The 17,195-nt window shown below is 40.2% G+C and overlaps 1 protein-coding gene across 4 annotated transcripts in view; it reads left to right on the forward strand.

The window, feature by feature from the left end:
- Positions 1–10,082: 10,082 nt before the first annotated feature.
- ccdc171 (coiled-coil domain containing 171) overlaps positions 10,083–17,195 on the forward strand; it is an 87,831-nt gene continuing 80,718 nt past the window's right edge. For all 4 annotated transcript variants that reach the window (XR_013934268.1, XM_080446448.1, XM_080446450.1 and 1 more), the window contains exons 1-4: positions 10,083–10,216; positions 11,181–11,331; positions 13,679–13,848; positions 13,950–14,096. Coding sequence is in view for 3 of the 4 variants with exons in the window: in XM_080446448.1 (XP_080302574.1) it covers positions 10,091–10,216; positions 11,181–11,331; positions 13,679–13,848; positions 13,950–14,096 (594 nt within the window). In the remaining variant the exon portion in view is untranslated. The remainder of the gene's footprint in view (positions 10,217–11,180; positions 11,332–13,678; positions 13,849–13,949; positions 14,097–17,195) is intronic.

Genomic DNA, 17,195 nt, shown 5'->3' on the forward strand with positions numbered 1-17,195 from the left:
TAGTCATGGTATTTGTTCTTGAAAACCTTGAAAACCTCTGAACTAATAGCAGAACAAAAATAACTTTAACTCTTATTTACCTGTGCACAAGATGTAACAATAAAGACTCATCTTGAACCTTGATAGAAGACATGAAAATCACAAATAAAACTCTATGTAATGTTTGGAGCAGGTGTTCTTCCTCTGGTTGCCTTTCTTGGCTGTGGGTTCTCAGCTACAGTTAAAAAAACACCAGTTGAGTGGAAACAGCATCATTCCAAAAGATTTAAAAAACGCAAGACTTATACTGTAGCTCAGCATAGTATTCCTTTAATCAGTGATGGAAGAAGTACTCAAATGTTTTACTTAAGTACAAATATTAATAACACTAAGTACTCTTTATGTGAGTGAGTGAGTGAGTGAGTGAGTGAGTGAGTGTTCATCTGAGACAGAGAGAGGAGTATCAGTGATGACCTCAACCTCAAGATTCTCAAACTGTGGGTCAGGGCTGTGAGAATATCGAATAAGTGGGCCCCCAAATAATTGGCAAAACATTAAGAATTTAATGATAATATAACTTTAATACAAAACAAATGAATGAAGAAAAAATAGTCATGGTATTTGTTCTTTAAAACCTTGAAAAATACATTCCTTTAATCAGTGATGGAAGAAGTACTCAAATGTTTTACTTAAGTAAAAATATTAATAACACTAAGTACTCTTTATGCAAAATATATTTCAAAATGTACAAATCTTGTGAAAATAGCTGATCTACAGCTATTTTCAAATGGCCGTAGTATAAAGTGCTGAAGTGGTTAATGTATGTTTTGTAATAATCAAAATCTACAAAGTAACTAACTAAAGTCTTCAAAACAATTGTAATGGAGTAAAAGTACAATATTTGCCTCTGAGATGCAGTGGAGTAAAAAGTACATGTACATAGTTACTTTACACCACTGCCTCTAACTTGCTGCTAATACCATGAGACAATATCCTGTTTTAAAATCCTCAAAAAATATAATAAAGATTTTCAGAACCTTTCAAAAATCTTTGAAGCACCCTGACTCTGATTGAAAGAAATAATCTATTATTGAGAAGAAAGCAGATCTAAAAGATGCAACACTTGAGCTGAGCTTGTAGAGCTGCTATTTTTATACTATTTGTTGAAGTAATGGTTAATTCATAATGTATTTTTGGGTTTATGGAAGACACCAAATGTCTTTTGTTGTCTCTCTGTTGAAAAGGTTTTATGAACATGTGGCCTAAAGAGCCTTCATCAGATCATTATAATAAAACATGGAGGTACAAAATAAAGCTCAGGTCATGCATTTGTATCATCTGGAGTGCCGCTATTTCCACTCATTAGCTTTTTATACTGAAAAGAAATATATATTTCAATACTATATCAACTTCATTCATGGCCACAAATGCCATGAATGAATGAATGAACAAATAAATGAATCAATACATAAATAAATAAATAAATGAATATAAGGACTATTATCCTGTATAAGAATTAGCCTGTATATGTGCAGTAATTTACAAGACGTGTGGCGTGTGCACAATCTATAAATTGGCCATAACCTCAACCACTAAACCTCTAAATGTCTAACCAAAATGTTAAATGTTTTAACCAAAAAACAAGCATTTCTCTTGTGAGGACCAGGTGCTTACTGCTCACAATGTAAATTCCTCAAATTCTACCATATTTGTGGGGACATTTGGCCCTCACAAGTAGGCTAATACAAGCACCACACACACACACACACACACACACACACACACACACGCACACACACACGCACACACACACGAACACACACACACGCACACACGCACACACGCACGCACGCATGCACGCACACACGAACACACACACACACACACACACACACACACACACACACACACACACACACACACACACACACACACACACACACACACACACACACACACACACACATCTTGTACCTGTCGTTCTGAAATGAGTTTGCAATTGGGCCAGGACAGTCCAGCTGTTGCTTTATTTCTTTGTTCATCATTCAAAGCAGGGGTCTTCAAGGACCCTTTAGCTGAGAGAGATGAAGCAGGGACCCCCACTACATATTGCATAAAATGTTGCAGAATAAACTTTTGTCATAGATTTAATAATAGCTACCTTCATAGACTTGTTTGACAGCAATATAATCAGTGTTGTGTACATTCATGTTTTTGTTTGATTGTTTGCACATTATCTTTTCTATGAATATGTTATTCATGATAATGTGTATCTTCAGACATTTCAATACATCCTCAATACTTTGTAAACTTCACCTGTGGCTCTTTATTTGGTCTGCTCTTTTTTTCCCTCTACACAAAATCTCCTTGTAGATCTGCAATCCCCTGTTGAAGTAGCCTGATTCACAGCTTTGTTTCCTACCTGAGGGGATTCGGACCGTCTGGACCTTCTCTGCTCCTCACAACGCGGCGGGCCAGATCTTCTATCTTCTCCTCTCCCGGCTGCACGGGGACCGGATCTCCTCTACTCCTCTCGTCTTTGTGAAGCTGACCTCCAGACCATGATCTCTGGTGTGTAAACGCTCGCTATTATCATCTAAGCCCTTTCCTCTCTCTCTCTCTCTCTCTCTCTCTCTCTCTCTCTCTCTCTCTCTCTCTCTCTCTCTCTCTCTCTCTCTCTCTCTCTCTCTCTCTCTCTCTCTCTCTCTCTCTCTCTCTCTGTGTGTGTGTGTGCGAGTCGTGTGTGCGTGCGTGAAAAGTGGTAGGGGTCATTTGGGTCCCGCTTTCCTATGAGGGAAGTAGAGGAGGAGAGGAGAGGAGAGGTTGAGAAGAGAGGAGGTGTCCCTTATTGAACTGATAAGGGACACTTAGTTCCTTATTTTGGGGAAATCAATCAATGATGACACTCATCTATACGAGTTCAAACAGCTCATATTATCATAGGTTGTAATCACTTAAACCCTCTAGACTTAGTGAACTGGACCTGAGTTGTCTACGCGCTGTGAGCTTGTAGATCTGCTATTTTTGGATAACGTTCCCCCCAGAAAATGGATGCTGGGTTTTTATATATTACATACTACAAAAACTACAAAAACAGTAGATATTTAAAGTGAGATGCTATCTTTTTCTGGGAGTGGAGAGGAGAGGAGAGGAGAGGAGAGGAGAGGAGAGGAGAGGAGAGGAGAGGAGAGGAAAAAACTCTTAAAATGAAGGTCTGAGTCTGTGACTATAGCTACAGGTTTTTGGCTTGGGTTGTGGCTTAATATTACCATTCCACCCATTAATGTGTACTGAATGTTCTGACCTGATGACCCTAAGCTGGTGGTGTGTGTGTGTGTGTGTGTGTGTGTGTGTGTGTGTGTGTGTGTGTGTGTGTGTGTGTGTGTGTGTGTGTGTGTGTGTGTGTGTGTGTGTGTGTGTGTGTGTGTGTCTGTGCGTGCGTGCGTGCGTGCGTGCGTGCGTGCGTGCGTGCGTGCGTGCGTGCGTGTGTGCGTGCGTGCGTGAATGTGCGTGCCATTTTCTCCCAAAGATCATTCATTTTAATTGTCACTTCAAGGCTCCAGCCTTGAGCAAAAACACATTTGGTCCAAGTTGCAAGTTGCCATTTTCAAAATTCTCCTTCTACATCTTGAAGTACACAAAAAAAAAACTAGTGTTAATTTTATTCAGAGACTGTCGTGCACCTAGGTGGACCCTTACAGTAAGAAGTACTAATTGTTTTCCCTTTAAGTATCAATACCACAATGTAGAGATGCTCTGTTACAAATAAAAGTCCAGTATTCAAAGTTTACTTGAATAAAAGTACAAAACTGTCGGCAATGGCATCAAAATATACTCAAAGGTAGGGTAAGTGATTTACTTTGGTTAAAATAAGTGTTAAATAGCTCTATATTGTGATAGTACTCATTGCTATAGAGTGTTTGTTTAAAAGGAGTCTCCATGTCTCACCAGCTCTTTATTAAACAGAAAATGCATTTTCAGTGCTCTCTCCTGATTGGCTTAAATTTTGTCACCTACCTGAAAATGTACTATATTCTGTTTATTAAAGAGCTGGAGAGACCCCTGTGACTGAACAAACGCTCTGAAGCAATTACTATCAGAATATAGTACTTTAACCTTTTTATCAAAAAAAAAGAAAAAAATACAAAAAAAATTCACTTACCCTACCTTTAAAGTACCAACAGTAAAAGTATTCATCATGCAGAATGTCTGATTTTACTTTTTTGAAAATAGCAGATCTTCACAATTTATCGCATTATGATGCATTGTGAGCTTGTAGATCGGCTATTTTCAAATACCCTAAGTATATGTAGGGCCGAAGTGGTTAATGTATGTTATGTAATAATAATCAAGATCGGTCCCCACTCCCCAGCCCAAGGGTGAACCACTGCTGTACAGAATTGTGTGATTTTGTTGAACAGCCTCTGGTCCTTTGTTAAGATAGAATCCTCAACTAATCCTCAGCTACACATTCAGTGTCCATAAAACCCAAGATGACATGGTGGAGGAGAATGTTAAATAAAACCAAAGAAACAAATCAGGAAAAGTGAGAATACAAACACACACACGCACGCACGCATGCACGCACGCACGCGCACACACACACACACACACACACACACACACACACACACACACACACACACACACACACACACACACACACACACACACACATAATGATAATAATAATAATAATAATAATAAGGGTAATAATAATAATAATAATAATAATAATAATAATAATAATAATAATAATAATAATAATAATAATAATGATAATAATATTGAGCTTTTCAAATACCCAAAGAGCTTTACATGATTGATTGATTTTTATTTATTAAAGTGTCATGCTTCCATGTTACATGTAGGGGAGGAGAATACAACAAAAAAACAGTAAAAATTGGTGGCCTTAATATGATATGATATGATATGATATGATATGATATGATATGATATGATATGATATGATGTGAAATGATATGATATGATATGGTATGATATGATATGATATGATATGATATGATATGATATGATATGATATGATATGATATGATATATTATAATAAGAATAAACGGACTTTATATAGGTCATAGTCCGATTCGACCAATCCAGGGTGTAGTAATGAATCACGTGGACATGATATTGTCACTGCAGTAGGATCAATTTGCTTTACAGGTTTAAGATCCGGTCCAGTCTAGAACGGATACGGAAATAGTCAGTGAATTTATGTGTGCTTGAAAATGACCGGATATAGTAGGCGGGATTTAGACCAGAACTCACGAGTTCATTCAGAATAGAAACAGAACCAGGTGACGTGAGGCCACAGCGTCACTGAGGACGCTAAAGATGGCGTCACATTCAAACGGCTCGTGAGGTGATGTTTTTATGTAAGTGTTTTAAAGTGTTTTTTCAACAACATTCCTTAAACTATTGTGTTAAATGTCCTCACACAAGTGTGTAGAGTTGAACAAGCTGGTGTTTTGAACTAACTAATGAGATAAACGTTGTTTTGTATCCGCTGCGTCTCTGTTTTGGTTTACTTCATATGGGTGTTTTGGTGACATTGGTGACCTATCGAATTCTGTGACTCTGGCGCGTTATTCTCTTCTACCTTTTAGATTATAATTCTATTATATGCAGAATAGAAATACAACACATTCCCCAAGAGATGTGAATTAATTGTGTATGACGACATCCTATCAACAACTTGAATAAAATCTTAGATAAACTGGTGCTCTGGTTATTATTATTATTATTATTATTATTATTATTATTATTATTATTATTTATTCATATATATCCCCCCTCTACATTTAACCCTAGTACATTATGTGAAATTGGTTGGTGATACTGTAGTTTAAAAAAAATAAAACAAGAATATTATATTTTTTCAAACACTACACAGTGTGCGGTAATTCGATAGGTCACTAATGTGGGTGTAACACCTGGCAACAAGTGTACAGGAGCCCAGCAACAGCTTCCCCTGATACCAACCACCTGTTGTTGTTTGATCAACAATCACCAGTGGTGGAAAGGAACTAAGTACATTTACTTAAGTACAATTTTAATTAAGTACTTTACTTTACTACTTAGGTACTTTTTCTTTAGGTATTTCCAATTTTTAATACTTTTACTTCTACTCCACTACATCTCAGAGGCAAATATTATTTTGAACTACTTTGGCTATTTGAAAATAGCAGATCTACAAGCTTACAACGCGACGCGATGCAAAATGCAAAAGATTTTTATACATTTGAAACCCGTAAAATGGGACATTGTGCATAATGAGTACTTTTACTTTTGGTACTTTAAGTATATTTTGATGCCAATACTTTTGTACTTTTACTCAAGTACATTTTGAATAACAGACTTTTACTTGTAACAGTAACAAGTAGTATTTCTGCATTGCGGTTATTGATACTTTTACTTAAGTAAAACATTTTAGTACTTTTTCCAACACTGACAATCACTGAACTGCTACAGTAGCAAACACATGAAGATAAAATAAACACTGTTGAGATGTCAACAATCTTATCATTGTTATTAGTGAGTTTACTGGACATGAAGCATAGAGGCTGTAACATTAAACCAGTTACTCTCTTAATTGTCATTGCAGGTGCGTTAACTGGAATTTAAGTTAATCTGCTGTTAAATAATTCACGGTAAAACTTGACATAAAGGTTGTGTCTCTAGTGCATTATAATCACATTTATAATGCATTAATGCACTTATAAGGCTTCATAACACTCGTTATAAATGTTTATAATTATTATGCATAACAACTTATAACAAAGACACTTTATAAGTGACTAAGTAGGGTAGTTATTGTCTCCGCCAGGCCGAAAGGCATGGCGAGAGAGTATGTTTTCGCCCCTGTCCGTCCGTCCGTCCGTCCGTGTGTCCGTCCGTCCGTCCTGTCTGTGTGTTACCACCAAATCTCCGGCACCGTTGGCCTGGTCGCTGCGAAACTGTGCACACACACTCCCTGGATGCCAATTCAGAACCTCTGCCTCAAATTTTTCACATGGGCCTGTTATAGCGCCACCAGGAGGCCGATTTGTGCAAAACCCATTTTTTCCCATTACTCCTACAGTTTTTAACCAAACCTCATGCAAATCGGTACACAGTATCTCTATAGTCATGTGATCAACCCTGATCTGTCCGATTTCCCATATTCCATCCTCATTGGCTAAGGTTACCATCCAAAGTTTGCAGGATTGGTCCGTTTTGAACAAACTGCCTCAAATCATGAACGCAGCTTGCCATTTCTATAAAATTGCACACGCACATTCCCACTAGGCCGAGGAAGAAATGGCACTTCAAACTTTTCACATCAGCCTCATGGTGGCGCTATAACAGGCCGATTTGCATTTTTAACTATAGCTGCACCGATCTGCGTGAAACTTTGCACGCCTACTCCCTAGAGGCCAAGGAAAAACATCTGCACTGCATTTTTCACATCTGCTTTTTACAGCGCCACCAGGAGGCCGACTTATGTCAAATACATTTTTGGATATTAATCCTTCAGATTTTATCCAAACATCACGCAAATCGGTACACAGTATCTCTATAGTCATGTGATCAAGACGCATCTGTCCGATATTTCACATTCCATCCTGATTGGCTAAGGTTGACTTCCAAAGTTTGCAGGATTGGTCCGTTTTGAACAAAATGTCTGAAATCATGAACGCGGCGTGCGATTTCCGTGAAAATTTGCACGCACATTCCCACTAGGCTGAGGAAGAAATGCCACCCTTTTCACATTGGCCTATTATAGCGCCACCAGGAGGCCACAATAACTTACCTGACCTGGCGGAGACCTGTGCTCCGAGGAGCACTTTTTCTAGTTATGATGTGTTGTTCCGCCGAGCCTGAGCTTATAATGCATGATGACCCAGCACTTATAATACATCATAAACCTTGTTATAAGTTGTTATGCCTAATTATAAACATTTATAACTAGTGTTATGAAGCCTTATAAGTGCATTATAATGCATTGTTATAATGCATTATAGACCCAACCTATAAGTAAAGTGTTACGGACTTCACTGTTGTGGTAAAATGGCTAAGCTGTTTCATTTTTAGGATCCTATAATTCACTGTTCCATGTCTGAATTTACTAGAATTACATTTCATTTCATTCCATCAGTGAGAGTATAGATTTCCTGACCAATGGAATAATGTCTGAAGCATCGAGTCAGAGGAGACGGTTTGAGCGAGCGAGGGCTCACGATGCTGGACAGAACGTCTCTACTGACAAACACTCTGAGGAACACACAGCAAGGTGAGGACAAGGAATATTAACCCTTTGAGACCGGGAACGCTAGCCTGGTAAACCCTCCCTCCGGAAATCTCATTTCTATTTGATTCCTCAAATAGAAATGAGATTTCCGGAGGGAGGGTTTACCAGGCTACGGGAACGCATCTGTGTAACCACTTTAACCGTTATTTTGCGCTTTGGCTATTCAAAAATGGCAGATCTACAAGCAACATGTTGAAAGTGTGAGAACTACTGATTTAGAAGGCTTTTGTAGAATCGGCCTCAGGTCTTAATGGGATAAATAAGGCTATGGGTTTAAGGGGATGAACAACCCCCCATAACGATGAATGTCCAGGTGATGGTCTATGTTATAACATATCATGGAGTGTTTATAGTTGATGCTGTAAACTGTTGATGATATATTATTAACCCATTAAGACCTACCTAGCTGGAACGCATCTGTGTCATCTTAGATTTGAGCTATAACCATTATTTTGTACTTTGGCTATTGAAAAATAGCGTTGTGTATCATTTTTTAAATCTCTTGTAAGTAAAAATAATCAGACAAACAAACAAACAAATCTCTGCTGTACGGCAGAAACCAGCTAACTCCAAAATGTTCATTTTTCAGGAAATGACTAAAACAAAATAAAAGTGGAGTTAGGAGGTTTTGTTCATCATTGATAAGAACAGCTGAATGGACCTCAAAGCTCACAATGAGGTTGGAGGTCAAAGAGGGTGGAGCCTGGAGTCAGCAAAACCAGCTAACTCCGCCCCCCTTTGGTGGAGTTAGCTGGTTTAGCAGAAAGTTTGAGGATCCAATGGAGTTAGCTGGTTTTGTCAGCCTCTTAGTTATACTTTTGTTAACTTTATGAACTTAAATACACAGGACGTGAAAAAGACAATAACATTTTAATACTAGTCATTAACACATTGGGTGCCAAAACCGTATATATACGGTTTTGCGCATACTAACGTTGAGTGCCAAAACCGTATATATACACAGCAACAGGAAATATCACTCCTACAAGATTTAGACTCCAATCCACCTCCTGGTTAACTTATGACTTCAAAAACCTGTATCTCGGCTCCTGTGCACTTTTTTTTTTTACAATGTTAATTTAACTTTTTTGAACTTGCTGCAACTATGGAATGGATTTCCGAATGTTTTAAATTTTTTCCCCCCGATTGTACGAGACCTGTATGTGTGTAATGAGGGGATCACCGTGAGGACGGTGATCACTGAATTTTTTTTGTGACTACTTGAAAAAGGTTCAAAATGTTTAAAAAGTCCTGGCACTCAAAGTATAATATTTTAATAAACCTCTGGCACCCAATGTGTTAAGCTACTAATATAGACTGAAGTAATTAAAGCGGGTCATGTTTGCACGTTTGGAATTGTAACAGCTGAAATCAATAATATATCAGTATTCTGATATTAACCTGCGGGCCGCATTAAGTGAAGGTGGGGGCCGCATGTGGCCCCCGGGCCGCCAGTTGCCCATGTATGATGTAGATGTATAGTGTTAATTCAACTCTAGCCTCTTTAGATTAGTATGAAAGGTACATTTGTGACTGTGTGACGTTTGTCTTCTTTCCTCAGGCCGAAAGATGTCACTGTCACCCTGAAAGCCAAAGGACAGCAGGGGAGGGGGAGGAGAGGGGAGGAGGAGAGGAGGAGAGGTAGAGTGGCCCCAGAGGAGGTGCAGGAGAAGAGGAAGGAGGGAGAGAGGAGAGGAGGAGGAGGAGGCGGCATGAAGGTGGAGGCGAGAGATAGAAGCAGAGGAGGTGAGGGGGAGAGGAGGAGACATTCAGAGGAGGAGGAGAGAGAGGGGAGAGGAGGCGGGATGCAGGAGGAGCAGGAGACGGGGAGGACCAAAGGAGGAGTAGAGGGAAACGAGGATGGTCTGAGGTGGAGAGTTCACCAGCTGGAGAAAGACAAGCTACAGCTGATCTCCCTACATAACCAGGAGGTACACACTTCTTCTTCTTCACCACTTAACCCATTAAGACCGGGAACGCATAGGCTACTGTGTCATTTTAGATCTTTTGCTATAACCATTATTTTATACTTTGGGCTATTCAAAAATAGCAGACATACAAGCTCGTAGCGCAGCACTCGAGCTTGTACATGTAGATATGCTATTTTTGGAAAATCTTGAACATACATAATATATTTTTTTAACTCAAATCTTTGCTTCTGGAGGTCCGTGGAACCAAATATTTTACAAATGTTTGCTTTAAAAAATCTATGTTAAAAGATTTGCACACATTTTCGATTTTTTCAGATCTGCTATTTTTGAATAGCCAAAGAAATCTAAAATGGCACAGATACTTTCCCGGTATGCGCGTTGTGAGCTTGTAGATCGGCTATTTTCAAATAGCCTATGTATAAAAAAGGGCCAAAGGGGTTAATGTATGTTTTATAATATAATAATTGATATCTACAAAGTAACTAGTAACTAAAGTTTTCAAAGAATTGTAGTGGAGTAAAAGTACAACATTTTCCTCTGAGATGTAATGGAGTGGAAGTAAAAGTACTGAAAATTGGAAATACTCCAGTGAAGTAAAAAATACCTCAAAACTGCACTTAAGTACTGTATATTACTTGAGTAAATGTACTTAGTTACTTTACACCACTGAGAGGGGGACACAACTTCATACTAACATGCTTGATAAAATATGAACTCCAAATCAAAAGAGTGCACTGTAGCAAGAACATCTAAAGTGTAGTTTTATGTGTCTATTTCCAAATGGTCATTCTAAAGGTGTGTGTGTGTGTGTGTGTGTGTGTGTGTGTGTGTGTGTGTGTGTGTGTGTGTGTGTGTGTGTGTGTGTGTGTGTGTGTGTGTGTGTGTGTGTGTGTGTGTGTGTGTGTGTGTGTGTGTGTGTGTGTGTGTGTGTGTGTGTGTGTGTGTGTGTGTGTTTGTGTTTCAGACGTCCAGTCTCCAGTCCCAGCTCGCTAAGCTGAGGTGCGAGGTGGAGAGAGGAGAAGCTGTGAGACAAACCCTGGAATATCAGCTGACTGTAGAGAAGAGACACACTGCTAAACTGTCTGATCTGACCGAACACACTGACGCACTCACTGGTAATTCTACTTCTACTAGAAACACCCCTTTTCCACTTGCTTGAAATGCTGGATATTTACTGGTATATATTTATTATTTTTTGTGTCACGAGATGTCGGTCTCAAAAAACCCTGATAACAAATGAACCATACATATCGTTGCTGTTGGCCTCTTATCTCCATATTCTAACTTGTTGTGTTTTTTCATAAATTAATGCCCTATTTTATCATACTACAGTGTCACACAAAAGCATCAAAACTAGCAGATCTACAAGCGCGAAACGTGGCGCGAAGCGACGCGTTTCGAGCTTGTAGATCTGCTACTTTTGATGCTTTTGAATTTGAATCCTGAAAAGTAACAGTTTTGGACATCTGAGGTTTCCACCCGACCGAGACGATACAATCTGTTTTACAGATTTATGTCAGTGTCACCAGGATTAGGATACATAATCCTTTTCACACTTTCTAATTCTGCTTTATCATCTCACTTCTACAAACCGTTGCCAACTCCCCAAATAGACCTAATCCTACATCGTTGTCATCTATCTATGCCTACTGAACATCCAAAAAAGTTATATTGTTCCCATAATACTACAAGCAAAGTCTTTATATATCTGTATACTTTTTAAGATTTGTTGAAACTTGAGATGAAGTTGCTTTGTGCAGCTCAGGAAACTGTGGACACGCAACCAAAGTGGTCACCGACCGTCCATCCCTGCCACACAATCAGAGAGGGGGTCCTTTTTTGCACCCAAACATTTAGGTACAACTCACGGCCAAAGCAGTGCTCCAATTCTCTTCCAACTTGCCACAAAAATCGCTCATGGCTTTTCTGACAATAACATCTACTTTATTTTCCACCTTCACATGTGTCTCCATTTCTAATAATAATAAAGTGTCTGCAATATTTCAGCTCGCGTTGCCACATCCGCGAAACCGGGCGAGAAACACGCGCTGCCGTGGTCCATGCAAACGGGGCCCAAAAGAAGCGCCCAAATAAGCAGAACATCGCTTACAAAATAAGCACCTGGCAACGCAGGCTTAGCCAATCACGGGCGACAAACTGTGTGTGTGTGTGTGTGTGTGTGTGTGTGTGTGTGTGTGTGTGTGTGTGTGTGTGTGTGTGTGTGTGTGTGTGTGTGTGTGTGTGTGCGTGTGCGTGCGTGCATGCATTGACTTAAGAAGCTCTATTTTCTCACACAAACTAATCATCATGTCACGGACAACACGGCGGGAGGGAGGGAGCGGCGGGAGGGAGGGAGAGAGAGAGGCTATGGAATACACGCTCCCCTAATATTACAGCGATGAGTGTGTACATCGTTTACTTGGAGAGGGTGCATCTGGCCGATCGGCGCTACGAAGTGGGCGATACGTCACGCTATTGAGTCAAATGGAGGCTGAGTCAACCTTAAGCTAGTGCTAAAGCTATATGGGTTATGTTTAAAATTGGCCTCCGCCTGCTAAGATGGTTAACAGTTGCCGACAGTTCAATCAGTGCCGGGAATCGATGATGATTCTATGTGTGGTCACTGGTCATGCTTACTCCTCATGAGTCATTTGCAGCAGTGACCCAGGTCAGGCAAGTCCGAGTGAAATTAGACCCACGCTCTATGTCCATTCAACATCAGATCTAAAGAATGTCATTAATCTCACCCTGTGGTTAACCTATTATACCCCCCACCATCTTTTTTCCCTTCAAAAGGCATTGCTTTTGGAATTTCAGTAACCACTTCCTCACTATCAGCAGCACTGAGAAGTAAAGACTTGATGGCACCACTGCATAGTTTACAATCTTGGCTCTGAACCAATAAGACCATACGATTCTTGTCTGCACATGTGCAACAGTCCTTGAGAACCTAAGGTTTCGCTTTTGCAGTAGTTCTAGTTACGTCAAAGTTCAAGTCATTTAAGCTCTGCAGTGCGCTCGTACATGTGTTAGATTGCTATTTTTAACTCAAATCTTTGCTTCTCGGGGTCCCTGAAATGAAATATTTTGAGATGGGGGTTGGCAGCCAAATACTGTACATATAATTTTGGGAGTCCTTGACATGAAACAGCTTGAGCTCCACTGATATAGCAACAACATTAGAATCGGCCTCAGGTCTTACTGTGTTAAACCCCATATGGTCCCTCAGGGCTCTATATTAGCGTACGTTCTGTTTTCTGTTATAGTGGGGAAGGCTTTCGCTGAAAATGGCTGATCAAAAAGCTCACAATGTGTCGCAGCACGACACGTTGTGAGCTTGTCGATCTGCTATTTTCAGCGAAGGCCTTCCCCACTATAGGGATGCTGTGGTTAATTAATGGGAAACACTCATTATGGCAGTGGTACACAACTTGTAGTTGTTGTGTGTATGTGTGTGAGCAGTGCGCTGTGCAGAGCTGCAGCAGACAGTGTGTGACCTTCAGACAGCTCTGGAGGTCACCAGACAGTCCCGACAGCAGGACCAGCATGCACTGCAACAGGAAGTAGAGGAGAGAGACAGGCTCCTGTTCAGCGTCAACACAGAGAACGACAAACTACACACCCTGCTGCAGGTAACACACACACACACACACACACGCTCGCGCACATCCGATCTTTCTGCGTTTTTATACACATGCTTTCTCTCGCATCTCTCTCCCTCCTTTGTTCTCAGGAGCAGGAAGAAGTGATGGAGGGATTGAAGAGGAGGTTGGAGGAGGTGGAGAGGGAGAGAGAGAGAGACAGCGAGGCCCTCAGACGACAAACCAACGAACTGAAATACCTGATGGAGAGAGAAGAGAAGAGCAGGAAGGAACTGGAGGTACAGAGAGAGAGAAAAAGAGAGGGAGAGAGAGAGAGAGAGAGGCTGATTTGGTAGATGGCTGCTGCTGGCATAATGGAGCTCCACCAAAAGATACAAATGCATGAGTTTTATTTAGTTCCACCATGTTTTATTAGAATGCTCTGATGAAGCCTCTCTAGGCCACATGTTCCCAAACGCGTTCAGCTCAGAGTCAGATATGAAAATGTGTGTCTTTCCAAGACCCAAACTTACAAAAATAGCAAGAAATAATGTTTAAACATCAAATGCAAATAGTTAAAGCGGTACTATGTAACTTAGTTTTTTAATGAATAAAATGTAATTTTGTCCAATCTGTATGATAGAGTATGTTAACTCATTCACTGCCAGAACTTTTTTTTTTTTGCGTTTGCCCACTGCCAGAGATTTTTCATTGAAAAAAAAAAGTACTCAGGAGCCGAGATACAAAATGTTTAAGTTTTAAGTTAACAAGGAAGTGGATGGGAGTCTAGCGGCTCTATTCTGTGGCAAAAAAATCCCCGTTAAATCGGGATAATGGACCTGCGCCGCCCCAATAGGTTATTCTAGCACCTGCTCTACCCGTCACCATTATGCCGACACCGTTATTTGCGCATGGAGGTGTGCCCGTGGGCGTGTTGTTGCTATATCCCCCACATTGCAATTCTACAGACACACATGGGTACAGCTTGGGGAGGGGGGATAGTGGATTCTAGAAGCACCCGCTGGTTTATAAAATCACCCGTCAAGTGCACACAGACACTACAATGGCTTTGTGCGTTGGACCATGAGCCGTGTTGCCAGCCTTGGAGAGAAATAAGCAACCGCAGTCCGCAGGTCTATGAAAACAAAAAGAAGCAACTATAAGGCCACATGAGCACTTAAAACTACTAACTAGAGCTTTCATATCCCCTAAATATTTCAGCCCGGCTCGACTAATAATTGACAAATTAGACCCAGCCCAGCCCGTCAGTAATTTTTTTATAGAAGCCTTATTTCTCATTAAATCTTGGTAATTCGTTAAGAACAGGAGTCATTCTACCCTATTCCAACAGTCTATATTGTATTTAAAAAACAGCTTGGAGCAAATAGGGCTATATAAATATATACACTGCCCCATAACCATTTTAAAAATGATTATGGTTATTCTATGAAATATATGTTTCATAGAATAACCGTAATCATTTTTGCAATGGAGAAATCACATCCAATGTTACCTTCTACTGGCCGCTGCCTGTGCTATCATTTGAAGAAATAATCCAACATTTACTTTGAGGTGAAAAAGACATGAAGAAAGCTCTGAAGATCCATTATTTATGTCATGTTATGGTTTAAACTTTAAAGGGGGCTCCCTCTGCTGCTGCGTCATGACAAGACAGTGATTGATTTGACCTACTGTTGCGCTGCCCTGTTTAATTATTTGGCATCAGCTGTGTACGAATATATAACAATTTTAAATGGCTTTCATATACTCTTGGGGATCTGACTAATATGACAAGCTTATTGTGAACACAATACGCTACAAATTAATTAATATATGAATTTATTTGGATGTAAAAAAAACATAGACCCGGCCCAGCCGGTGCCGACGGGCCGGGTCGGGTCCCGTTGGGTTTGGGCTAAAATCTTAAGCACTTAAATTTTTTATAAGATGATCGGATCATAGTGTGATTTTCATTTTGGCTGCTGTCTCATTAAACCCATGCTGCGGGTGAATATTATATTATAGCCTATATTATATATATTAGCCTATATTATTATTATATTCCCCGTGTAAACGCTACGTTCATGACCCCCCCAAAATAACCATATTTGAACTGGGGACCCCCCCCCCCCCATTTTGTTTGACTCGGTTCCACAGATAAATATTGTGAAAATAGCAGATCTACAAGCTCGCCAGGCGTTGGGTGCTCCATTGTGGTCTCGACCCACAGGTTGAGAACCACTGCATTAAAAGCTCCAAGCAAGTTACATGTCTAGTATGTTGTTGACCACGTAATGTAATGTTTTTGGTTTAGTGATAGGCTACTCCGTGGCGCGCGCGTGCCTCATTGTATGCTGTCCAAAATAACAGATCTGTAAGCTGTCGACACGACATGACGCAGCGCCGTTGATAGCTTGTATGTCTGTTATTTTGGGTAGGTAGGCGACGCACATACGCATCGCAGCAATGTGTCTGGGTTTGAGAGGCTTTGATTGATGTAAACTTAAAGTTTAGCTCTGTTCGGGATTACTGAACAAAGGTGGATGATGAAAGATAACGGGGACAATATGGATGTAAGTTAACTTTAACTGCGTCACTTCAGAGGAAACTATGGAGCAACTTCAGAGATGTTTACACACCCGGAATCCATTAGAATGGTGGAAATAGAACGATAACAGCCAACGTGAGTACATAGGCTATAGACCTTTCCTAAAACTGTCCAATTTATTATACCCATGTGCTACTGTTTGTCTGTGTACCACGTAGGAGCGTTGTCGCAACATGATGTAATTAATTATTTGGGAGCAGCCGGTGTGTACCAATAGTATAAATATTTTAAATGGCTTTCATATACTATTCCGGATCTGACTAATATGACAAGCTTATTGTGAACACAATAGGCTACAAATTAATATAAAAATGTATTTGGATAAAATAAAAAAAAAGAAGGAAAACAAGCCCAATGCGGCTTATAATAATCAGACCAGGCAACAGTGCAGAGACTGCAGACAGGTAGATAGGCTAGAGCATATATTGGATCGGGGATGACGGCTAGCGCAGTCTTCTCTTAAAGGCAATGGCTTCTGGCACGGTGATTGGTTTCATCATTGTAACGCCCAAACCACACCTATGCATAATGTAACGGGTAGCTCAGGTGTTTGGCGGGTCAGGGGGGTGCCATAGAATACCGAATTTTGCGGGGAAACGCCTCTTGCCTAGTCCGAAATCCCTAATTAGTGGTTTGTTCAAATTTCAACTGGAATAGGGCCCTAGATCTTCAAAAAATCCTTGGTCTTTGGGTTAAAAAGAAAAAGAAAAAAAATGGAATAAATTAAAAGTCGTTTTAGTCGTTCTTGGCAGACAGGGCTTAAAGGACAGAAGTCGTTTTAGTCGTTCTA

Source organism: Gymnoscopelus braueri (assembly GCF_963280865.1).
Source record: "Gymnoscopelus braueri genome assembly, chromosome: 13".
NCBI lineage: Eukaryota > Metazoa > Chordata > Actinopteri > Myctophiformes > Myctophidae > Gymnoscopelus > Gymnoscopelus braueri.